We start from the raw sequence: 27,267 nt of genomic DNA on the forward strand, positions 1-27,267 counted from the left end.
TTAAAGTTAAGTATTCCAGAAATCACGTACTATTTTTGCTACTATAAGACCTTGACCTGTTCCAGACCTCACGCCAGCCTGCGTGAGCTAAACGCGTGCCTTTCGGCTACCCGTCACTGTGGATTGGCTGTCTTGCCAGTCCACAACAAATACAACTTGTTTCAAAGCATCAGCCAATTCAGGATCCCTCGTCTGAGGTGTAAGTGCTGAAAACAAAGATAGCAGGTTCTCATCTACTTCGGTCCAAATATCTTTTTTCCATTTCTTTTCTAAAATATTCTTTGTCTTTCTTAATCATGTAATACAAATATTGTCTAAAAGGTCGGTGTTATTTATTATAAATAATGTATTTGCGGCAGTTCTTATTGCACAGGCTAACGACTGGAATGTTTCCACAGTGGCCAGAAATCTAAACGTGACTGCCATTCTATGTCTGAAAGTAGACACAAGTTATACATTGGAAGTGTTCGAAGTTTTCTGTAACGCATATTATATATCTCTGGGTTTGTGGACTGGTTCATGTTTGTATGTTGACGGTAAACATCTTTTGCAGTGATGGTGAGCAGCTTCGAAAGAACCTCTGCTTCCATTCGAATGAAATTACGAAACGAATATCGATCTTGAAATCTATGTGATGAAGTAAGTTATTTCAGAGTGTTGGTAGTTAATGCAACATCGACAATATGGACATTGTGTGTGCACAAAATGACATTAGACGCTATACCTTAACTACAAGTCAAAACCGAAAATTGAATGAAAATGCTATTGCGTTGTCGAATAACTTCTACTAGTATGTATCCCAGATGGTTGTATAGCATTATGTAATGCTCCTCGACCAGCAGTTCGCTGTTCGAGCTATTGAAGAGTCCAGAATCTTCTTCGCCGTTTACTTTGTCTTGTTCGACAGTCGCTACCAAAGTTAACGCAGGTACATCAAGCGCGCACATTTTCGTAAAGAAACTGTGTGCTTGCGAATCAAATAACGCCGACAACTGCCGCTGAAGAGCGCTGAGGACGCATATCACGTTAAGCAGTTCATCCCGTGTGCCGACGGGGCTGTCTCTCGGATGTCGCGTCCACGTCAACGTAGCTGCCTCGTTCCGTGGGAGGGCGGCTGGTTACGGCCGTATAGGCGTCTTAGCCAGATGCTACGGGAACTCTTTAGATGACACGCGAGAAGAAGCTTTTCAGAGAGTTCATCTGTGTAGTGCGGAGATCACTGGGCAGCACAGTGAGCCGCCATGGCGAGCCCGTGTTTAGTGGGCGTCTGTGGTGTTTTGTAACGCGGCACACGGGCGGAGTTGGTCGTGGGAGCAGATTAATCTGGGAGGCGAAGCGGCTTGCGCCAGGCGGTGGCGGCCGAGCCAGCGGGCCGCTGTACGTCGCGCGACGCGTGGGGACCACGTGGGAACAGCGCGCTGCCCCGGCAGTGCGGACGCCGTTTTGCAAGTGGCTTTCTCCACCTCCTCCAAGGTTAGCGCACGCTATATAGCGGGGCGGGCTGCGCCCCGGCCTCCGCAGTTCTCCGGCCGCTCCACACATGGCCTCCAGCACGCATCAGGTGAGTCCACAAAAACACGGTGACGAGTTTCAAGTGATGACGTTCTGGTGTATTACCACTTCTGCCACGATCTATGTTTCCGCTCTGAAAACCACGGTGTGGTGTACCGGCAAAGTTGTATGTATTGTAATTTGCTTTTGAAAACCAATTTATTTGTCAAGATCGCTATGCTAACACAGGCACTGCATTACTAGTGTAGGCAATATGTATTTCCATCCTCAGATCTATAAAATGAATATACATCGAAATTACTGGCTTACAATCATATCAGAAATGAAGTAGGGTATACACAACAGCTCAATGACAAAAATTGCATACTCATAAAACCGAGCAGTAGTAGCTACATCATACAATGTACGCCGTAAAATAGTCCTCATGTGACAGAATGGTGTGAGCATTGTATGATGTAGGTACCACTGCCCGGTTTTATGAGTATGTAAATTTTGTCACTGAGCTGTTGTCTATGCCCTGCACCTCACTCCTGACACACACACACACACACACACACACACACACACAAACACACACACACATATATATATATATATATATATATATATATATATATATATATATATATATATACTGGGTGATCAAAAAGTCAGTATAAATTTGAAAACGTAATAAACCACGGAATAATTTAGATAGAGAGGTAAAAATTAACACACATGCTTGGAATGGCATGGGGTTTTATTAGAACAAAAAAAAAACACACCCCATGTTGCTAGACGCGTGAAAGATCTCTTGCGCGTGTAGTTTGGTGATGTTCGTGTGCTCAGCCGCAACTTTCGTCATGCTTGGCCTCCCAGGTCCCCAGACCTCAGTCCGTGCGATTATTAGCTTTGGGGTTACCTGAAGTCGCAAGTGTATCGTGATCGACCGACATCTCTAGGGATGCTGAAAGACAACATCCGACGCCAATGCCTCACCATAACTCCGGACATGCTTTACAGTGCTGTTCACAACATTATTCCTCGACTACAGCTATTGTTGAGGAATGATGGTGGACATATTGAGCATTTCCTGTAAAGAACATCATCATTGCTTTGTATTACTTTGTTATGCTAATTACTGCTATTCTGATCAGATGAAGCGCCATCTGTCGGCCATTTTTTGAACGTTTGTATTTTTTTGGTTCTAATGAAACCCCATGTCATTCCAAGTATGTGTGTCAATTTGTACCTCTTTATCTACATTATTCCGTGATTTATTGAGTTTTCAAATTTATACTGACTTTTTGATCACCCGGTATGTATATATTAACTGTATTAACATAACAATCTTGGCCAATATATTGATTTTCCGAAAAAGACTGCAGTACGAAACTACAGATCGCTTCCTGCACTGAATGACGAAGTCAGATAACCGTACAAAATGGTTCAAATGGCTCTGAGCACTATGGGACTCAACTGCTGTGGTCATCAGTCCTCTAGAACTTAGAACTAGTTAAACCTAACTAACCTAAGGACATCACACACATCCATGCCCGAGGCAGGATTCGAACCTGCGACCGTAGCAGCAGCACGGCTCCGGACTGGAGCGCCTAGAACCGCACGACCACCGCGGCCGGCAGATAACCATACAGTTTTATGTCCTTTCGCGTTTCATACTGTAACGTTCCTGCTATCTTTGTTCTCGACTAGACAACGCACTAATCACTATAATTGCAATTTACTCCAAAACAAAGTTTTTGTTGCAATGCATTTATAATTATTGACTAACAGAAAGAGAAACATACATTTTACTTACCTTTTCGGATCAATGATATCGACTCTCGTGGTCGTGCGGTAGCGTTCTCGCTACCCACGCCCGGGTTCCCGGGTTCGATTCCCGGCGGGGTCAGGGATTTTCTCTGCCTCGTAATGGCTGGGTGTTGTGTGCTGTCATTAGGTTAGTTAGGTTTAATTAGTTCTAAGCTCTAGGGGACTGATGACCATAGATGTTAAGTCCCATAGTGCTCAGAGCCATTTGAACCACTTTTTTTGATATCGACGATTGTTGGTTGTAGTCATCCCGTTAGATGCTTGGATTCTTTGGATTTTGCATGCAATATGTGAAACTATTGACTTTTGAATTAATTTCAACGTCCGTTTTCGAATAATACTTCCATTTGCGCTTAACTAGTTGGTCAAACAACCGAACTCCATCATAAATTGCATAACTGATTTCTAGCACATCTTTGCACACTACTTGCTCAGCCACAACTTAATACACCGCTTGCCGTGATACACCAGTGGTAACACTCGTGCCAAAATAGTTCGATGCCAAAAAAATCGAAGTTACGATTTTTCTGAGTTGATAAATAATAATAATTTTCGATTTAGGTTTCTTCTGATATACTTATTATAATAACTCGGATTTATGGAAATTAATTTTTTAAAATGAAACAAAAATTTAATTTTATGTCGTGATTAGAAACATTAAATAAAAAGTTTATTAGCGGATCTTGTATTTGATAGTCACACACGTAATCTTTATTTATGCAGTCGTTACTTAAACTATATGTTCCTCACACTGTCAATGTTAAATAAATTTTCAGCATAGTGTGACTAACGGAAGTTTAAAAGCCAAGATCGCTAAAAAAGCACTTTATTGGATGACCGGTTTTCGACAGAATTACGCCGTCATCATCAGATCTTATGCTTTAAAATATTACAACATATCGTCCATCAGAGTTGCAAGTCGTGTCACATCCGCACTACAAATCGGCACATATAAAACTATTGTGTACAAACATAAACATGACTGCACTGGGTCAGCTACTGTGAACATGAATACTTTTTATCGGGGCAATACAGTCATATTTACGTTCGTAAACAGTAATATTACATTTGACATTACGATGTTTGGTATTTGTCGAAGAGGGAAGCCTATATGCAATGTGAAAAGACTTACAACAGTGACGGACAATATGTTGTAATATATTAAGGTTCAAATGGCTCTGAGCACTATGGGACTTAGCTTCTGAGGTCATCAGTCCCCTAGAACTTAGAACTACTTAAACCTAACTAACCTAAGGACATCACACACATCCATGCCCGAGGCAGGATTCAAACCTGCACCCGTAGCGGTCGCGCAGTTCCAGACTGTAGGCCTAGAACCACTCGGCCACTCGGGCCGGCTAATATATTAAGGCATAAGATCCGATGATAACGGCGTACCTCTGTCAAGACTGGTTATCCAATACAACACTTTTTTAGCTCTCTTGGGTTGCGAAATTTTCTTCAGTTACCATTAGTCAAAACAAAAATTTCTAATAATTTATCTGAAATTTTTGCGTGTAAAAATGATAAATTGTAATTATTGATACCGCACTGCAGTAGAAAATGAAGAGACCACTACCTGTTGGAAACTTCAGTACGTGAAATATATTGCTCTAATATCTCTAAGTTCTCCAGGTTTGGTGCTGCTTGGTATTTCTGAAACGGATAACGGAATGTCTTCCATATTGCCCCCGAAGGGTAGTCCCAAGTACCTTCAGTCCAACTACGTAGTATCTGGTCAGAAACTCCTTATCCACGTTAGAGGGCTCTCTGTTGCTGAATTAAAATTATTTCCATTTCTGATACAGTTGCCAATGTAAATTTATTAGCAGGATTCGCGGCAGAAGATATTGACACCCAACAATGAAACTGACTGGATTTTCCTATAGCCCAGCGTTTAGAATAAGAGGAACTGTTTCAGTTATGATGTGTGTTGCATGCTACTGACATCCCTTCGATAAAATAGGTATATAGTTTTTCGTTTATTGCTTTGGATACAATGACATGGAAATGGAAGAGGAGGTAGACGAAGATGAAATGGGAGATATGATACTGCGTGAAGAGTTTGACAGAGCACTGAAAGACCTGAGTCGAAACAAGGCCCCGGGAGTAGACAACATTCCGTTAGAACTACTGACAGCCTTGGGAGAGCCAGTCCTGACAAAACCCTACCATCTGGTGAGCAAGATGTATGAGACAGGCGAAATACCCTCAGACTTCAAGAAGAATATAATAATTCCAATCCCAAAGAAGACAGGTGTTGACAGATGTAAAAATTACCGAATTATCAGTTTAATAAGTCACGGGTGCAAAATACTAACGCGAATTCTTTACAGACGAATGGAAAAACTGGTAGAAGCCGACCTCGGGGAAGATCAGTTTGGATTCCGTAGAAATGTTGGAACACTTGAGGCAATACTGATCCTATGACTTATCTTAGAAGAAAGATTAAGGAAAGAAAAACCTACGTTTCTAGCATTTGTAGACTTAGAGAAAGTTTTTGACAATGTTGACTGGAATACTCTGTTTCAAATTCTGAAGGTGGCAGGGGTAAAATACAGGGAGCGAAAGGCTATTTACAATTTGTACAGAAACCAGATGGCAATCATAAGAATTGAGGGACATGAAAGGGAAGCAGTGGTTGGGAAGGGAGTGAGACAGGGTTGTAGCCTCTCCCCGATGCTATTCAAGCTATTGAGCAAGCAGTAAAGGAAACGAAAGAAAAGTTCGGAGTAGGTATTAAAATCCATGGAGAAGAAATAAAAACTTTGAGGTTCGCCGATGACATTGTAATTCTGTCAGAGACAACAAAGGACTTGGATGAGCAGTTGAACGGAATGGATAGTGTCATGAAAGGAGGGTATAAGATGAACATCAACAAAAGCAAAACGAGGATAATGGACTGTAGTCGAATTAAGTCGGGTGATGCTGAGGGAATTAGATTAGGAAATGAGACACTTAAAGTAGTAAAGGAGTTTTGCTTTTAGGGAGCACAATAACTGATGATGGTCGAAGTAGAGAGGATATAAAAGTAGACTGGCAATGGCAAGGAAAGCGTTTCTGAAGAAGAGAAATTTGTTAACATCGAGTATTGATTTAAGTGTCAGGAAGTCGTTTCTGAAAGTATTTGTATGGAGTGTAGCCATGTATGGAAGTGAAACATGGACGATAAATAGTTTAGACAAGAAGAGAATAGAAGCTTTCGAAATGTGGTGCTACAGAAGAATGCTGAAGATTAGATGGGTAGATCACATAACTAATGAGGAGGTATTGAATAGAATTGGGGAGAAGAGGAGTTTGTGGCACAACTTGACTAGAAGAAGGGATCGGTTGGTAGGACATGTTCTGAGGCATCAAGGGATCACCAATTTAGTACTGGAGGGCAGCATGGAGGGTAAAAATCGTAGAGGGAGACCAAGAGATGAATACACTAAGCAGATTCAGAAGTATGTAGGTTGCAGTAGGTACTAGGAGATGAAGCGGCTTGCACAGGATAGAGTAGCATGGAGAGCTGCATCAAACCAGTCCCAGGACTGAATACCACAACAACAACAACAATGTCATTACGATATCAGCAAAGGATCACAGCTTCATTTAAGACTCATACAATGAAGCTTTTCATGGCCACTTTCTTATCTGCTGGTGAATCATCCGGGTTGTTCGTTCAAGTCTCGTTAAACTTTTTTGGTCCTGACGCTTCGTCTAGAGCTGTGCTGAACATCTTCAGCCGGCTGCTGTGGTCGAGCGGTTCTAGGCGCTTCAGTGCGGAACTGCGCTGCTGCTACGGTCGCAGGTTCCAATCCTGCCTCGGGCATGGCTGTGTGTGATGTCCTTAGGTCAGTTAGGTTAAGTAGTTCTAAGTCTAGGCAACTGATGACCTTCGATTTTAAGTCCCATAGTGCTTAGAGCCATTTGAACCATTTTGAACATCTTCAGAGCTGCTCCTGATTGCACTCAGTCTTCCCAACTGTCAGCTCAGACATCGGAGGGCGATACTAACACCGCGGAGAGAGCGCGTGGTAGAACTTTACTCGTCTTTAGTAGAGATAATCCTTGTCAGAGATAAAACTCAACTATCGTTTGTCAAACAAAAACTGTCTTTCAGTTCTGTAGAGCTACTGTCCATATACCATTAAGTTCCATGGCTTGTTCTTCTCTGTTAAAATTGACCTACGTTTTTATATTTCTTCTGCATGTATGTCTTCTGTTTATAGCCATGAATAACATTACGTCATCATAGATAAAATTTTGGGTTATGAAAATTCTCTTCATGAGTACCTGACTTAAAACATGCTGGGCTGCAGCTGATTTCGCTTTCCTCAGTCGACAAACACTTTTGTATTCCTTCAGACATTAACGCGTCTCTTTGTAATTCCAATTATCTTACCACATGTATATGGAAACGTATATACCAAACATGCCGACAGGATTTTGTTAGATGCCAGTGAAGATGGAAATGAAATTATATTCTCTTGACCTAGCACTATTTCATCGGAACTGGTCAGGGTGACACGTATGACATATACGCAGTCAGCATACGTCTTACCAAGAATATCTGATTCGCTTTAGCAACTGATATTATAATTTTATGAACAAAACAGCCAGTATCACGTTTTATGTGACTATTAGTACCTGTTACAACAAATGGTAGCGACGCACACCAGCTGATATTGGTGTTAGCAACACTCCTTTACTGTAGTTTAAAATGTGAGGATGGTCCACTTCGGTTGAAATCAGTTGTAACAGTTACATAAAGTGTAGCACAGACTGTATAGTCCATTAAATAATAAAACAAGATTGTTGCCTTCTCCAGCGATAGAATGCTGTTTTCGATGTTTTAATCCTTGTAAAATGTCCTGAGACCGTAACCTATTATGAGAACACGAGCCTTTGTTGCTGTACTTTACCATTAGAATAACATGAGTAATTCTTCATGTAGGTATGAGAGCGGAACTATTCACTCATCATGGTTATGGTAAGCTAGGGTATTTCTTAATGATCACATATCTTCGTTCTTTAAGCATCCTGGTAGATCAAAACGAGGTGCCAGGCAAGGAATCGAACCTGAAACCTTCGCCTTTAAAATCAACACACACTCCGTTGGTGTGTGATAGTTTAATTCTAGAATCTTAGTGCTTTAGTTTCCCATTTGCGACGCTTGGTTTGACAGCTTTACCTCTTCCTTCTATAAAAAAAATGGAGGAGGAGGAGATTAGTGTTTAACGTCCCGTCGACAACGAGGTCATTAGAGACGGAGCGCAAGCTCGGGTGAGGGAAGGATGGGTAAGGAAATTGGCCGTGCTCTTTCAAAGGAACCATCCCGGCATTTGCCTGAAGCGATTTAGCGAAATCACGGAAAACCTAATCAGGATGGCCGGAGACGGGATTCCTTTTATAAGATCGCTGATGTTCACAGTTTTAAACGCCCCAACTAAAAATTGACTCCGCTCGCTAGATACCAGGAAAAGCTACCTTTGGTCACATGCCAACGTTTATTTTAAATACATCGATCTCTACCACAGACATAAGGAAAGAGAATAATTAAAATGGTCCTCTACCCAGTAATGATTAAGCCAGTTCGGCTTGCAGAATTCAGTAATTTCTTGGACCTGCCATTCACAGCCTATCAAAAAACCATTAGTTTTTGCGCACTAAATTTTAGAATTGTTAAAATTAAAATCAGTTAAAACATGTAATTAATATTCAATGAAAGATAATTTAGAATGATAAAATCTTATAAAAACGTAATTATGATGAAGTGCGTTTTGTGTGACGTTATAACGTTTCAGTTATGTTTCGTGTGGATTAACATGTTCTTGGATGGATCTGCACGATTACTGCTGGAGAATTGGATGATGGTCAACTCTCTTTAAGATAAACAATAAGACAGATTATGGACAAGACGGGTAATGAAAGAAAAATCAGTAAATGTGAAGAGTAGCTATGTCTAAATTACCGGACACAAATCCACACCCCTAAATAGACATTCAGTGATGAAACTATAAGTAGCTTGAAGAAAAATGTAGAGATTAGGACTTTGTTTCCCTCTAGGAGTACCACACGACCATGCGAAGATCAGAAGAAGAACGAAAATGAATGGCATCATGGAAGGTATTGCTAGATACATTGAAAGGTTGAAAGATAGTCAATGAAAGAAAGATCCAAGACACAACGATAAAATAAGAGAACACCAGTATCTTGACAAGATTACCATCTCAAAAGATTAAATGTTTGGAAAGTAAGACAATGGACTCTCATTTGGGAGTACAGTGGTTCAAACCTCCAGCCGGACGCCTAGATTTGCTATGATTACCTGAAATCGCTTACACCAAATGCTGGAATGGTTTCTTTGGAAAGGGTACGCCCGATTTCTTTCTCCATCCTTACCCCTTCGAACTTGTGCGCCATCTCTAATGACGTCATCGACAACGGGGCATTAAAATCTGAACTTCCTTCCTTAAATACAAAACTTCTCTGCAGTATGTGGGTACAGGTAGTGATGATCCGTCCGTCGGATAGGAAAGTCATGCAGCGTCCCTCTACATGTTATTCGAAAGGAATTAAACGTAAATGATGTCGAGCCTGTTGGTCTAGCAGTAAAGCGTGTGCCCGGTAACCGAGAGGTCGCGGGGTCGAATCACGGTCGGACCATGGAAATTTCCATTCCAGCATTAATCTGAGAACGATGGGGCTATGGGGTCCCCAGAAACGACACGTGGTTCGGATCCCATGGAAAACTACAGGCTGGCTTGCCGTGGTTAGATAACGTAACTACGATGAACATTTCATAAGTAATCCACAGGTTGGTACTGCGGATTGTTTGATGCAACAGCAATGAAAATTACGTCAGATGTGTTTGGGAGCTTGAGGAAAAAGCACGTGTTTTTGTTTCTTTCGCTGTGTACTCGCATCTCGCCGAAGTGGTAGCAAGTTAAGATCTGCAGTCGACCGTTGAGCCACGCCATACTATTATGATCAGCTATGCGCAGGCAACAGTTTCCGCCATCATTTACAACCCGCAATCATTTACAACAACACGACCACCATTAGAACGTAACTACGATGAACATTTCATAAGTAATCCACAGGTTGGTACTGTGGATTGTTTGATGCAACAGCAATGAAAATACGTCAGATGTGTTTGGGAGCATGAGGAAGAAACACGTGTTTTTGTTTCTTTCGCTGTGTACTCTAACATAGAATTTCCGAGAGGTAGAAGTGAACGCAGCAGGTGTCTCAGGTACTGTGACTGCTGCTTACATAAAGATAGAAAATTTAGGCGGTAAAGACCAGACAGAAATCCACAGTGCATTGAGTGAAGTTTGTGGTGATTTTACATTGAACCGTAGAACAGTTTCATGTTGGGTTAATCGCTTTCGTGGTGGCCGTATGAGCACAGATGATAATCCAAGACCCGGAAGGCCAAAACCGTTAACAGATGAACAAAGTGTGAAACATGTATCAGATTCACTCGAAAAAGATCACAGTGCGACTTGTGAGAAACTCTCTGAAACCAAGGGAATTCCACCAACATCAGTATTCCGTATTCTGACAAATGATCTGAAAAAGCGAAAAATTTCTGCGAGATGGGTCCCACACTGTTTGACCGCTGAAGAGGAACGGAAACGCCCGGACATTGCAACCTCGCTCAAAACACGATTCGACCGTGAAGGTCAAGGATTCTATGTGTCGAATTGTCACTATTGATGAAACGTGGATTAGAGACTTCAAACGAGTTGGAATCACAGTCAATGAGTGGAGAACTTCAGACCCTCCATGGTAAAAAAAATCGATATGCTCAATCAAAGCTTAAGCAAATGATGACTTTTGCTTATGATCATTTGGAACAAGTGTCACAGCAGAGTCTTATCGTAATTTCATGCAAAACCTGCGCAGAAACATGCACATAATCCGACCTCAGCTGCTCGAGGCTGGACCACTTATTCTCCACAGCAATGCTCGCCCGCATGTTGGCAAAGTTGTGGCCTAAACACTGCGCGAATACAGATGGGAAATGTTGGCGCATCCTCCCTACAGCACGGACATGAGTTCACCAGACTTCGACTTGAAATGATAATTAAATCGATACCCTGAGCTGTCGACAGGTGTTGATATACATGAACAGGAACAGTTGAAAATGTGTGCCCCGACCTGGACTCGAACACGAGATCTCCTGTTCACATGGCAGACGCTCTATCCATCTGAGTCACCGAGGGCACAGAGGATAGTGCGACTGCAGGTATTTATCCCTTGCACGCTCCCCGTGAGACCCACATTCCGAACTTAATGTCCACACACTACATTCGTAGTGCCCCTACCCATTACACTCATTACTCGCAGCAGACAATCTACCGAGTCCCGTAAGAGTTCGGGCAATGCTTGTACATCCAGCACATGGCCGAAAGAACAGATACCATCTTCATATACTTAAGGCTAACAGGCCATTGACCTTCTTCTTCTGTGCTGGATGTACACGCATTGCCCGAATTCTTACGGGACTCGGTAGATTGTCTGCCGCGAGTAATGAGTGCAATGGGTAGGGGCACTACGAATGTAGTGTGTGGACATTAAGTTAGGAATATGGGTCTCACGGGGAGCGTGCAAGGGATGAATCCCTGCAGTCGCACTATCCTCTGTGCCCTCGGTGGCTCAGATGGATAGAGTGTCTGCCATGTAAGCAGGAGATCCCGGTTTCGAGTCCCGGTCGGGGCACACATTTTCAACTGTCCCCTTTGATGTATATCAACGCCTGTCGACAGGTTATGGTCTTGATTTAATTACAATTTCATTCTAAGAGTGCTGCATGGTCACCGACGGTATCTGTTCTTTCGGACATGTCCGAAAGAACAGATACCATCTTCACATAGACTTCGATTTGTTCCTGCAGTTGATAAAACCCATGCGTCGACGTTGTTACCTTTCTCTGGAAGAGCTTTCTACCACCGTTATCGAGCCATTTGACAGATAAACGGAAGTGGTATCCCGGATGGAATAACAGAGCATCCGAGACGTTACGATTCAGTCATGGAGAAGCAGGGGACTATATTGAAGGACTGTGAAGAGATATTAAAAAATGAACATGCACGTAAAAAAGTTAGTCTGTATTATTTATGAAATGTCTGTTGTAGGTTATCACAGACATATTTCATTTTGGCAAATCAAAGTGTTTTGGACTAAGGTTACAAATACTTAACAAATTTCCAGTACAAAACACTTCACCTCTTTCCACTGTCACCAGTGAGATAAAAAGTAATGTGCATATTGGCAATAAAAATCGCTTAGGGTTGTTGCCAGTGTTTCTAATCGTGGTTGCTAAGAATCGAACAGAACTGGCAGACGGACATTGGTGGTCATTGCGGGTCATTTACCGGTCGTTGTTCGGGCTGTTTGCTAGCGGTGTGGCTGAATGCACCCTGGAGTCGGCGGCAGCATCTCCCATCGGCGGCGTCGACACCACGGAAGGCGCGGCCAGAGCTGGACGTCCAGAGTTAGCGGAAGTGACGTTCATGATCGAAGTCCCTGTCCTGGAGCCACAGAATGATGTCCCTTCCCTCTGCTCTCGCAGTCAAATACTTTCTTTCCTATGTTGAAATTTCCCACTAGGACAATTTCTGTCCTACCATTGGATTTAATACATCTCTACATGAACTTCAATCGTAACCCGTAAATTGTTTATAATGCACTGTTTGTTAGCCCGGGTGCATACAAGGACATTGCCGAAAACGTTAAGGTCTCATACAAGCGACGCATAGACATTGTCTTTCACATACGGCCACAGGAAGAAATCCAGAGCGGTATGTCCGGATATTGCGGTGGCCGCTTGATTGGTGCATTACGCTGCATCGCTGCGGGAATTCTAGTTCCAGAAAGTCATAAAGATGAAAACTCCAGTGTGGTGGCGCACCATGCTGCTGGAAGGTCCTGAGGGATCTCAAATTGCCCAAACATGTCCATTACAATGGTTTCTGTTACAGTTAGTTCGATAAGGAAAGACGGTCCAGCTATGTGGATTTACACCAGCGCACATCACACATTCATCTTTTCGTTGTCTCTGGCATATTCCTGCAAACAGTGGGGGTTTCCTAAACCCCAGACGCAAAAGTTGTGCCGGTTAACCTTTCAGCATATGTGAAGGATTGCTTCTTCAGAGAAAACGACATTTCCTAGATAGTTTGGTCCAACTCCTGCATAGAAAATTTGTGGCAGAGCTGCAAGTCGTTTCTCTTCAGTGCTCGCACAGTGTGAACTTTGTAGGTGTGAATCCGAGGTCGTTTCTGTATCGCCTTGTGAACTGCTAAGCGAGGGATGTTTAGCTCTCGTGATGCTCGGAGAACTGACTTTGATAGGCTTATTTCGATAGTCTCTCTGGTCTCCTCTACCGTTTTATCATATGTGCGTTTTCTGTCACAACGTGATTGTCTGTTTACACTTATAGTAGCTAGAAACTTGTCGTGCCAAGCCTTAGTCGTTTTAACGTCTGCTGATTCCTCTAGAAACTAGCGTCGGAAATTGCGCGGTCAGCAGTTGATTTACCCCACCACTAATTTCTCGATATGTAGTCATTTCAGGTAATTATTTAACATCTGAAAAAAAAACAAAAAGAGTCGATTAAAAAAATCTACACATACCTTTTTGATTTTCTTTAAATGATGCCATCAACCTGAAGTATCTTTACCTCATGGCTTTCCTTAATTGCATTGGAATTAAGGGAGGTTTCATGTGGGCACACTTTATTAGAGGTTGTTCTTACTCCTGAAGAGCATGTCATGCTGACCATTCGCCTTGTCACTTGGGTGAGCAATGTCGTCACTCGGCTGCAGTATGGAGGGACTTGCGGTCAGTACATCGTTCTCCAAACAGTTTGCGTATCTTGGAGCCATTACTTCTGTTTCAGGTAGTTCTTCAGTTGGTATCACGAGCATAATACATCTCATTCCATTCTCCCTGCCTTCCCATTTATCTCCGGCAGTACCGGGGACTGAACCCTGGCCTTGCAAATGGAAGTCAGACACTCTTACCGCTCAGTTACGGAATCGTATAATGACCTCAAAAGTCTGAATCTACTTACCAGTAGAGGTAATAAACCAATATTCTATCTACTGGGTAAGATTACACAGCATGATCGAAGCAATAAAGCTATTAAAACTAGATTGGCACAGGAGAAGAAAAGTTTCTTTAGTGAAAAACTCTACTAGTGTCGGATATTAATACGTGAATTAACAAGGAAGTCTTTAAAGTGTACGTCTGGAGTACGAAATAGTATAGAAGAGGAATTTGGATAATCGGAAATGCAAAGAAGAGTATTGAGGCCGCGCGAGATAGACGTGCGGTCTCAGGCTCCTGTCACCACGGTCAGCGTGGCTCCTCCCCCCTCCCCATCGATGGTTCGAGTCCTCCCTCGGGCATGAGTGTGTGTGTCGTCCTTAGCGTAAGTTAGATTAAATAGTGTGTAAGCTTAGGGACCGATGACCTCAGCGGTTTGGTCCCATAAGACCTTTCCACAAATTTCCAGTCTTGAAGGTTTCGGAATGCGATGCTAATGAAAAGTAATGAAATTTGTCACATATTTTCCGTTACTTTACTTAATGTGGTCGTCATCTGCCTCGCGATGGAGAGGATACTAGGGAACTGCACCCCTTCCTGTCTGCAGTCGCAGTTGCTGGCTCTCTCACCGACAGTCCGCTCCTCTGCAGTTTCTCTTCCACAGGATGAGCAAAATAAAAATAGCTCAGAAAATATTTCATCCTCCTTAAGACAGGCAACCCAACATACATCATTTGCAAACCGGGACAGATGATGTATGTTGGGTTGCCTGTCTTAAAGTGCATGAAATATTTTCTGACCTAATTTTATTTTGCCCATCTTATATTTTTTCCCACGTCTTTCTTTATTGGCCTTACATCCTCCATTAACCGTCGCGGTTGAATAGTCGACATTTATTGTGTCTGTTCGGAACAGTCCAACTGCGTTTTGGAATCCTGTTCGTCGTAATCTTGTTTTCTATTTTGTCGTCCATCATAATTTTCTCGTAGTTTTTTTTTTCGTTTTACAGGGACATTTCGTTGTTTCCGCTCTTAGATTCTGGCGTTTTGTTCGTTTACTCATAATCCAATATTTACAGCCACATTACAATACTGGAATACACAGAGTGCTTAAAAATTGTTTGAGATATTCCTACACGAAATAGTTTTGGTCAAAACTAGAAAAAAAGTTCTGATAACTACATTCCGGAAACCAACACCTGCTGAGATATGCTCCAATCTGTCCTGTCATTCCCATCTTTCTGTTGCATAGAAGCAGACACTACAAGTTATCACGCATACCGACAAGTCCTTCGGCCCTTCTTCGCAGTGAATCGCTCACTCTTTCAAATACACCTGGCCCCACTTGGATTGCGTCACATGCGACGTTCACACGCTCCTGTAAAGTTTGCATATTGCCGACGAGTTGGTAGTATATCAACACCTTTAAAGGTCTCAACAGCCATAAATGGAACAGAGTCAGATCCGATGAACGGACAGGCCATTTTACTGGTTCTTCTCGACTAATCCATCGCCCATGAAAATCCGCGATGAGACACTGGCACACAGTGCGTAGACAATAGGGTGGTGTCCGTCATGCATAAACCACAGTTGCTATCCTTCTGGAGAGGTAACGTTCTTTAGTACCGTTGGTAATTCATCTTCCAGAAATCGTTCAAAAAATGGCTCTGAGCACTATGGGACTTAACTTCTGAGGTCATCAGTCCCCTAGAACTTAGAACTACTTAAACCTAACTAACCTAAGGACATCACACACATCCATGCCCGAGGCAGGATTCGAACCTGCGACCGTATCGGTCGCGCGTTTCCAGACTGTAGTGCCTAGAACCGCTCGGCATTTGTTAATGTTTTTGGTGAAGTTTGTGCTCCTACGAGTCTGCCACCGACAATACCTGCCCATACACTGATTATGAAACGATCTTGGTGTGTCAGGTCCATGACTGCTCGAGGATTTGCAACTGTGAACACATGCGTGTTGTGGCAATTTACTGTGCCATCTCTTGTGGATCCTCCTTACCGCACCAAATCCTACACATTACTCGCCTCAAGTGAAACAGCCCGTATCTCAAAAGGAACTGGTTTCTAGACACATAACTATAGGATCTTTTCTTCTAGTTTTGACCAATACTACATCCTGTAGGAATATATGACACTTGATTTAAACACCTTGTTGTAGACCTACACACAAGTCAATATGTCCCTTTCGATGTCTTTCCCTTGTTGACTAAATTTCTTCTAACTGTACTGAGCAGATGGCCTACTGACTCGACATCTGTATCTACATTTACAAACCAATTTTAAGGGTGTGGTGGAGGGTACTACCCACAGTACCATATGTTAGGGTTTCTTCCCGTTCCATTTGCATGTGGAACGTGGGATCAGTGATCACTTTAATATTTCTGTCCCCACTGTAAATTTACTAATTTTATCCTCAGGATTCCTGCTGCAGCAATACATAGGGGTTCTAGTATATTCGCATTTTCCTCATTTAATACTGGTTCTTGCAACTTTTAAGTACTCTTGCGCGTAATGGACCACGGCTGTCTTCAAGTGTCTGCCAGGTCAGGTTTTTTAGCATCCCTGTGAACACCGCCAATGGCTCACACAAACTTGCGACTGTGCTTTAATTTCTTCTTCCGATTTACCGTACGCACTGATGCTGTCAAATGAGTACAAGTGTTTTCATTCTCGTTTAATTCCTTTGCTTGCCTGGGCCCTTCTTGCGAGTAACTTGAAATGAGCACAAACTCCTCTTACAGTCGGCTAAACTCTGTTTCCGTACAAAAAAGCTAACCAGAACAAAACTGCGGCATGAAAATGTGGTGAAATGCACAGATTGCAAATACTGAAACGTGCTTCGTGGGAAGCTGAAGTGTCATAGTTGTTTAAAAAAGTATCTGCTGAATAAAAGTCGTGACAATTGAAGCTTATTATTATACTCGTACCTTCGGTTTCTACAAAAGCCTCTGCGATATCGTAAGTCTCCGGGTATTTAAGATAATAAGTTACCTTTTCTTGAATTTTATACACAACTGACCATTAAAATTGCTGCACCAAGAAGAAATGCAGATGATAAACGGGTATTCATTGCACAAATATATTATACTAGAACTGACATGTGATTACATTTTCATGCAATTTTGGTGCATAGATCCTGAGAAATCAGTATCCAGAACAACCACCTCTAGCCGTAATAAGGGCCTTGATACGCCTGGGCATTGAGTCAAACAGACCTTGGATGGCGTGTACAGGTACAGCTGCCCATGCAGCTTCAACGTGATACCACAGTTCATCAAGAGTAGTGACTGGCGTATTGTGACGAGCCAGTTGCTCGGCCACCATTGACCAGACGTTTTCAGTTGGTGAGAAATCTGGAGAATGTGCTGGCCAGGGCAGCAGTCGAACATTTTCTGTATTCAGAAAGGCCCGTACAGGACATGCAACATGTGGTCGTGCATTATCCTGCTGAAATGTAGGGCTTCGCAGCGATCGAATGAAGGGTAGAGCCACGGGTCGTAACACATGTGAAATGCAACGTCCACTGTTCAAAGTGCGGTCAGTGGGAACAAGAGGTGACCGAGACGTGTAACCAATGGCACCCCATACCATCACACCGGGTGATACGCCAGTATGGCGATGACGAATACACGCTTCCAATGTGCGTTCATCGTGATATCGCCAAACACGGATGCGACCATCAAGATGCTGTAAACAGAACCTGGATTCATCCGAACAAATGACGTTTTGCCATTCGTGCACCCAGGTCTGTCGGTGAGTACACCATCGCGGCGCTCCTGTCTGTGATGCAGCGTCAAGGGTAACCGCAGCTGATAGCCCATGCTGCTGCAAACGTCGTCGAACTGTTCGTGCAGATGGTTGTTGTCCTGCAGACGTGCCCATCTGTTGACTCAGGGATCGAGACGTGGCTGCACGATCCGTTACAGCCATGCGGATAAGATGCCTGTCATCTCGACTGCTAGTGATGCGAGGCCGTTGGGATCCAGCACGGTGTTCCGTATTACCCTCCCGAAGCCATCGATTCCATATTCCGCTAACAGTCATTGTATCTCGACCAACGCGAGCAGCAATGTCGCGATACGATAAACCGCAATCGCGATAGGCTACAACCCGACCTTTATCAAAATCGGAAACGTGATGGTACGCATTTCTCCTCCTTACACGAGGCGTCACAACAACGTTTCACCAGGCAACGCCGGTCAACTGCTGTTTGTGTATGAGAAATAGGTTGGAAACTTTCCTCATGTCAGCACGTTGTAGGTGTCGCCACTGGCGCCATCCTTGTGTGAATGCTCTGAAAAGCTAATCATTTGCGTATAGCAGGACCTTCTTCCTGTCAGTTAAATTTCGCGACTGTAACACGTCATCCTCGTGGTGTAGCAGTTTTAATGGCCAGTAGTGTAATATCTCGTCGAGGACCCTCAACGGAGACAGGCACTGAAGTTACGCGTAGGAAGCGGGTGCTTTCGCTGCGACTTCCGCAGGGTCTTGAGAACCGCGGTATCGCGGAGCAGCGCAGCCTGCGCCCAGCATCCGGCGCTCGGCCGACGCGCTGCCGCCAGCGGCTGCCACTGCGCCCGCCCCGGCCACTTGGCGCCGCCGCTGCCCGCGTTGCGAGTATCCGGTCCCCGGGGCGAGGTTCTCGCGCTCCACATACTGTGCTGTGTGGCGGCTCACTTCCCGCGCTGTGTCCTGTCTGCCGTTACCACACCGCTAATTGCCGGAGCGCATTGCGAAAGCTCAGCAACCGGCCTCCAGGCGGCTGCCCACTGCTCAGCACGCACCGAGCCTGGGGGAGTGTCTCGCGACAGGATGCACTCGCCTGCGTTTACGATTAGAGACCGAGAAAGTGGTATCACGCCAAAGTTGTTTGTAACCATATATCCCGTTTCTTGACGCCATGTTGTGTACTTACACATGCTTTCGTAGTTGCTGTTAATACTTCGTTGCTATTTCGTATTGTAGTTATTTCGTCTTTGCTGTTTATTGTTGTTGTAATTTCGTTGCTGCCGTTTAGTGTAATTGTTTGGGGTGAACATGAGGGTTTCAAACGTAACGTCTTATAAAGGAAGCGAAAAAGGTAGCCATACATACAAGAATATACAGCGTGTGACTATGCAGACTTCCCCGGCGTGTTAGTATATCAAATTCTTGTCTGGTTTCCAGCCGGATCAAACTGTCATCTGAGCATAATATTTCAGCGGTCCACCTGGCCTCCATCATCAGTTGAGAAAAGCTATGCTGCTCTTGCCGATATATGATTCCACTCGCAAATGACTACATCGGAAGTACAACAGCGCATGCGCTAGATACAGTGAGGTCGCGCTCAATCATTCCTGCTGCCCCTGGCGCAAAAAGAGTTGCAGGGCCTCCGGTGGTGAATACTGTTGAAAACGATATATTGTTAAAAATGATTATTCAAAGCCGGCCGGTTCAGCTGCCATTGTTTCTTCATGTCTGATAAAACAGGATTCCACGTTCTACTTAGCGGGTACCCATTATCACGATTAATGATGATCATCATCATCTTGGACAGTTTCCAGCCACTGGCTGGGTCTGTCGGGAACACAAGCCTCTCCACCGTGTTCTGTCTTTCCACCATTCCCCCTCTTCCACCTTCGTCCAGTTCTCTCCTCTTCTCGTCACACATTCCTTCACTCTCTTCACCCATCTATCTCTTGGTCTTCTCCTGGGCCTCTTCCCCTCCAGTTGCACATCAAACATCCTCTTTGGAATTCTTCTCTCATCCATTCTCTTCATGTGTCCATACCACTGCAGTCTTGATTTTTCCATCCTGTCCTGTACTGGTTCCTCCTTTAGTCTTTCCCTCACATACACATTTCGCAATCTGTCTCGTCTTGTTACACTCAACCTGCTCCTCTGGAACTTCATTTCACTAGCTTGTATTCTACTTTTGTCGCTTTTGTGCATTACCCATGTCTCACTTCCGTATGCCAATATGGGGACAAAGTAGGTTCGGTATATAATTCCCTTGGATTTCTGTGGCACCTCCTTGCTCTAAATAAGCCCCCTAATGCATTTGAAGAACTGCCCTGCTTTTCTGCACCTTTCATTTATTTCCATTGCGTTTCCTCCCTTACTTTCAATCATGCTTTTCAGGTACTTGAAGTTCTCTACCACTTGTAGTTTTTCCCCTCCACAAGTTATATTCACATTTGGCCTATTCTTCTTCCTTGTTGTGACAATTATTTCACTTTTCTTTGCAGATAAATGCATTCAATATTGTGCTGCCGTTGCCTCCCATACATCTAACTGCTCTTGCACCTCCTTCTCGCAATTTCCCCATAACATCAGGTCATCGGCAAAAAGCACTGCTTTCATTTTATGATCTCCAATCGCATCTGATACTTGCTGTAGGATTTCATCCATAACAATAATAAACAATAAAGGCGAAAGTGCACTTCCCTGTCGCAGCCCATTTTCCAGCTTGAACCATGCAGTACGTTCCCTCCCCACTTTCACACAACTCTCACTTCCCTCATACATTTTTCTGACTTCTCGTGTTATCTCTTCATCTATCCCTTTTGCGTTCAGCACATCCCAGAGCTTGTCCCTATAGATACTGTCATACGCCTTCTCAATATCTAAAAAGGCCATGATTAAGTCCTTCCCGTACTCATAGTGCCTTTCCTGCAGTTGCCTTACCGCAAATATGAGGTCCGTTGTTGATCTTCCCGGTCTGAAACCATACTGCTCCTCTTGCAGTCTACTTTCAATACTGCTTCTTATTCTCTTCTCCAGGGTCTTTTCATAGATTTTTCCACAGTGGCATAGCAGGGTGATTCCTCTGTAGTTCTCACATCTCCTTTTATCCCCTTTCTTGTAGATCGGGACTATAATTCCTTTCTTCCAATCCTCAGGAATTCTGTTCTCCTTCCACACCACCCTCAGCACTCTGTATAGCCACTGGGTTCCTACTTCTCCTGCTGCTCGTATCATATCCGCTGTTACTTCGTCCCAGCCTGGTGCCTTGCCCCCTTTCATCCTCTTTATGGCTTCTTCCACTTCATTCCAAGTTAGATCATCAATTTCCCCACTATTATAATCGTCTGCTGCCTTAGGCTCTCCATCGCTGTTAGTTACCCGCTTGGCGGCATTCAACAGATCTTCAAAGTACTCCTTCCAAATCTTTTTGAGCTCATGCATTTCCTCCACAACTCTTCCATTATTATCCATGATCCTCAGGCACTCGCTTCTGTCGTTCCTCTTATTTCTTACCATGGTGTAAAGTACTTTTTTGTTCCCTTCACTGTCCTCTTCTAACATTCTTGTCCATTTTTCCATCCACTTCTTCTTCTTCGCCCTTACTATGGTCTGTGCCGCTTTCTTGCTTTCCTTATATTTTACCCTAGCTTCCTCTGTTCGGGTCTGGAACCATTCTCTGAAGGCTTTGTTCTTTCGAAGTACTGCCTCTTTACGTATGTTGTTCCACCATGGGGTTTCCTTACTTCTCCTCTTTGTGCTAGTTCTTCCGCACACAGTCTCAGCTGCCTCAACTAGAGCCCTCTTAAAATCTCCCCATTCTTCTTCCACTGTTCTCTGATCTTCCTTTGGCAGCTTCTTCCTGATCAGTGTCTGGTACTGGGTCCTCCGTTCATCCTCTTTCAGCATCCATGTCTTCAACCTTTTCTCCTGTATGTCTGTTGCCCTCCTATCTTTTTTCTCCTTCAGGATGGCTACCAACAGCCGATGGTCACTGTCTAAGGCCTCAGATGGAATGACCTTAACATCTGTGAGGCTGCTCATCATCTGCCTATCCACTAGTACATAGTCTACTACTGAAGTTTGGGACCAGTCTCCACTGTACCAAGTTATTTTGTGGCTACTTCTCTTCTTGTACCAGGAATTTGCGATCGCCAGCCCATTCCTCTTGCAGAATTCCAGCAACAATTTTCCTTCTCTATTTCGGTTCCCCCAGCCCTCTGGTCCCATTATCTCCTCGAATCCTTTCCTGTCTGTGCCAACATGTGCATTGAGGTCCCCTATTATAATCTGATTACCTCCATTTAGCTGCTTTTGCATGTCATCTTCAAATTCCTCCTTCTCCTTTTTTGTACACCCCACCTGTGGGGCATATGCTTGGATGATTTCAATGCTTTTTCCTTTCACTCGTACTCTGGCTTTTATCATTCGATCATTGATACCTTCCACCTCCTCCTGCAGACCCTCTCTGACCACTATTGCCACTCCATTTCTTCCCCTCTCATTCCCTATCCAGTACAGTTTACATCCTTTACTTAGTGGTTTTTCACCAACTCCTCTCCACCTAGTCTCAGCAAGTCCCAAGATGTCCAATTTCCTCCTTTCCATCATTTCTACAATTTCTTCTAACTTCCCAGTTAGAGTCCTTACGTTTTAGGTGCCCAGTCGTAAACCATCTCGTAATCCTTTTCCATTGCTTGGTCGGTTTCCTTTAAATCCGTTCCGTGGTCCGAGGCATGTTCCCTTTTTGAAAGCAGTTGATTTATCCACTACTGGCTTGCTAGGCCTACCGCAGCTTCACCAGAGCCCCGTTAGCCGTCACGTTTCAGCGTTCCCATAGGGCCTTCCCAGCTACCGTAGCGGTCCTGGGGCACACGAAGTCCCCGCTGTACACCGCCCCTATAGGCAGTCCCCTACTTTGAGCCGTTGCCCATCTCCCACGACTTGGACGAGGGGTTGGACTTATGGGAGACACGATTCTCCTTACTTGGTTTCACGATTAATGATATTATCCGCTAATCTGACTTCAACAGATTCATTTAAAACGCTGTCCTACTGGGATTGCGTCTCATTGTATAACATCCTGTGTCCCTCTGTAACGCAATACTCAGCCACCGCAGATTTACCTGGCTGTAATAATCGCGTATGCCGATGATGTTCAATACACCTATCGTTGACGGTGTTAATAGTTTAGCCAATGTAAATTTTCCCGCATTCACACGGTATTTTGTAAACACCAGGCTTCCTCAAACCCAAATCATCTTTGACAGAGCTAAGATGTGTTCGAATCTTAGCTGGCGGACGAAAAACAAATCTGATCTCATATTTCTTCAAAAGTCTACCTATCTTGGCGGACACATTCCTAGCATACGGAAGAAAAGCCACAGAACTAAAGGTGTCTTCAGAAGGTAGACGTCCAAACTCGAAAGCACGTCGAATTTGTCAGTCCGTATAGCCGTTATTATTGAACACGTCCTTAAGATGTTGCAGCTCCTGTGGTAAATTTTCAGCATCCGAGACAGCATATGCTCGTTTAACCAAGGTCTTTTCTTTATTGGACCATTTTAAATGTCTTCATCCGAACATCAAATTTACGATAGAAATTGAAAAGGAGGAAGAGTTATCTTTTTGGATGTACTAGTTTATAGAAAAGAAGACGGAACTCTTGGACAGAGTGTTTACAGGAAACTGACTCATACCGGCAGGTATTTACAAGCTACCAGTTTCCGCCCACCTTTCCAACGTCCAGGAGTCCTTCAGACCCTGCTTAAAAGAGCATATGCTGTCTCGGATGCTGAAAATTTACCACAGGAGCTGCAACATCTTAAGGACGTGTTCAATAATAACGGCTATACGCACCGACAAATTCGACGTGCTTTCGAGTTTGGACCTCTACCTTCTGAAGACACCTTTAGGTCTGTGGCTTTTCTTCCGTATGCTGGGAACGTGTCCGCCAAGATAGGTAGACTTTTGAAGAAATATGAGATCAGGTGTGTTTTTCGTCCGCCAGCAAAGATTCGAGCACTTCTTGGCTCTACCGAGCGAGGTGGCGCAGTGGTTCGACACTGGACTCGATTCGGGAGGACGACGGTTCAATCCCGCGTCCGGCCATCCTGATTTAGGTTTTCCGTGATTTCCCTAAATCGCTCCAGGCAAATGCCGGGATGGTTCCTTTCAAAGGGCACGGCCGACTTCCTTCCCCGTCCTTCCCTAATCCGATGAGACCGATGACCTCGCTGTCTGGTCTTCTTCCCCAAAAAACAACAACAACAACAACAACTTCTTGGCTCTGTCAAAGATGATTTAGGTTTGAGGAAGCCTGGCGTTAACAAAATACCGTGTGAGTGCAGGAAAATTTACATTGGCCAAACTATTGGCACCGTCAACGACAGGTGTATTGAACATCATTGCCATACGCGATTATTACAACCAGATAAATCTGCGGTGGTTGAGTATTGCCTTACAGAGGGACACAGGGTGTTATACCATGAGACGCAATCCCAGTAGGATAGTGTTTTAAAAGAATCTGTTGAAGCCAGACTAGCGGATAATATCATTAATCGTGATAATGGGTACCCGCTAAGTAGAACGTGGAATCCTGTTTTATTAGACATGAAGAAACAACGGCATCTGAATCGGCCGGCTTTGAATAATCATTTGTAACGATATATCGTTTTCAACAGTGTTCACCACCGAAGAAGCTGCAACTCTTTTTGCGCCAGGGGGCAGCAGGAATGATTGAGCGCGAGCTCACTGTATCTAGCGCATGCGCCCTTGTACTTCCAATGCATATAAAGGTGCAGTCATTTGCGAGTGGAATCAGTTATCGGCGACAGCAGCGTAGCTTTTCTCACCTGATGATGGCGGCCAGGTGGGCCGCTGAAATATTGTGCTCAGATGACAGTTTGATCCGGCTGGAAACCCGACAAGAATTTGGTAAGAATATACAGGGTGTTTCAAAACGAATATACGTATTACAATGTATTATTTTGTCCAAACTATCGATGCTGTGTCTCGGCTCGGCTATTGGAGAAACGAATACATAGTCAACTTTATATTAATAGCCGCTAGATGTCAGTTGTCTACGGTTTGCTTGGTAACCGTCATATGTTTAAAATGGCTACTCCGAAGCAGAAATTAATTTGGTGTTCTCAAGTTTACGAAGTGCAATTCGGTGATTACAGTGCAAAAACGTTTCAGGTTGAGGTACATTCGCAGATGGTATCGACAGTTTCTAGATACAGCGTGTGTATGTAAAGGAAAGAGTCCTGGCCGCCCTCGTGTTCCTGAAGAAAATGTTGCACGAATTCGATCTGCTTTCCAACGTAGTCCTTCAAAATCAACTCGTCTTGACAGTCGGAAGTTACAACTGCCTACAACAACAATTTGGCCTGTTTTGAGACGTCGGTTGGTTATGAAGCCGTACAAGTTACAGCTGTTACAATCGCTGCGTCCTGATGACACACGCAAACGTGTGGCATTTTGTAGCGAAATTCTTCTTGTTATTGACAATGATAACACCTTCGCAAAACGCAGTGTTCAGTGATGAAGCGACTTTCCATTGTTGGTGGTCAAGTAAAAAAACACAATGTCCGAATTTGGGGCCTACAGAACCCACATGGAGCCATTGAACATGTACGAGATTCGCCCAAAGTCAATGTGTTTTGTGCGACATCCCGATCATCAGTTTACAGCCCATTCCTCTTTGATGGAAACACGGTTAACGGTCTGCAGTATCTAGCTACGGTACAAAACTGGTTGTTTCCGAGGTTGCACGAAGACTACTACATTTTTCAACAAGACGGGGCACCCCCTCACTGGAGTCGCGCCAAGTGTGTGAATATCTGAATGAAACTCTACCGAACAGTTGGATTGGTCGTCAAGAAGCTGGTGACTTAGCATGTCTCAGCTGGACCCCACTGCCACCGGATTTGATGACACCCTCTGACTCCTTCTTTTGGGTTTTCATTAAAGACAACGTTTCTGTACCACCACTCCCACAGGACCTGGAAGAGTCGAAGACCTTGACCCGTACTGCCATAACATCAGTAAATGGAAATGCCGTGTGGCTGTGGCCTCCCGTCGGATAGACCGTTCGCCTGGTGCAAGTCTTTCGAGTTGACGCCACTTCGGCGACTTGCGTGTCTTTTTTTTTTTGTCATTAGTCTACTGACTGGTTTGACGCGGCCCGCCACGAATTCCTTTCCTGTGCTAACCTCTTCATCTCAGAGTAGCACTTGCAACCTACGTCCTCAATTATTTGCTTGACGTACTCCAATCTCTGTCTTCCTCTACAGTTTTTGCCCTTTACAGCTCCCTCTAGTACCATGGAAGTCATTCCCTCATGTCTTAGCAGATGTCCTGTCATCCTGTCCCATCTCCTTATCAGTGTTTTCCACATATTCCTTTCCTCTCCGATTCTGCATAGAACCTCCTCACTCCTTACCTTATCAGTCCACCTAATTTTCAACATTCGACTATAGCACCACATCTCAAATGCTTCGATTCTCTTATATTCCGGTTTTCCCACAGTCCACGTTTCACTACCATACAATGCTGTACTCCAGACGTACATCCTCTGAAATTTCTCACTCAAATTAAGGCCGGTATTTGATATTAGTAGACTTCTCTTGGACAGAAATGCCTTTTTTGCCATAGCGAGTCTGCTTTTGATGTCCTCCTTGCTCCGTCCGTCATTGGTTATTTTACTGCCTAGGTAGCAGAATTCCTTAACTTCATTGACTTCGTGACCATCAATCCTGATGTTAAGTTTCTCGCTGTTCTCATTCTACTACTTCTCATTACCTTCGTCTTTCTCCGATTTACTCTCAAACCATACTGTGTACTCATTAGACTGTTCATTCCGTTCAGCAGATCATTTAATTCTTCTTCACTTTCACTCAGGATAGCAATGTCATCAGCGAATCGTATCATTGATATCCTTTCACCTTGTATTTTAATTCCACTCCTGAACCTTTCTTTTATTTCCATCATTGCTTTCTCGATGTAGAGATTGAAGAGTAGGGGTGGAAGGCTACAGCCTTGTCTTACACCCTCCTTAATACGAGCACTTCGTTCTTGATCGTCCACTCTTATTATTCCCTCTTGGTTGTTGTACATATTGTATATGACCCGTCTCTCCCTATAGCTTACCCCTACT

General features: G+C 43.9%; 1 protein-coding gene across 1 annotated transcript in view; it reads left to right on the forward strand.

Moving 5' to 3' along the window:
* Positions 1 to 1,537: 1,537 nt before the first annotated feature.
* Positions 1,538 to 27,267, forward strand: part of LOC124776009 (actin cytoskeleton-regulatory complex protein PAN1-like) — a 110,100-nt gene continuing 84,370 nt past the window's right edge. Inside the window, exon 1 of the mRNA XM_047250850.1 lies at positions 1,538 to 1,561. Within this exon, the coding sequence (XP_047106806.1) occupies positions 1,541 to 1,561 (21 nt within the window). The 5' untranslated portion in view covers positions 1,538 to 1,540. The remainder of the gene's footprint in view (positions 1,562 to 27,267) is intronic.

This window comes from Schistocerca piceifrons, chromosome 2, assembly GCF_021461385.2.
Source record: "Schistocerca piceifrons isolate TAMUIC-IGC-003096 chromosome 2, iqSchPice1.1, whole genome shotgun sequence".
NCBI classification, from domain to species: domain Eukaryota; kingdom Metazoa; phylum Arthropoda; class Insecta; order Orthoptera; family Acrididae; genus Schistocerca; species Schistocerca piceifrons.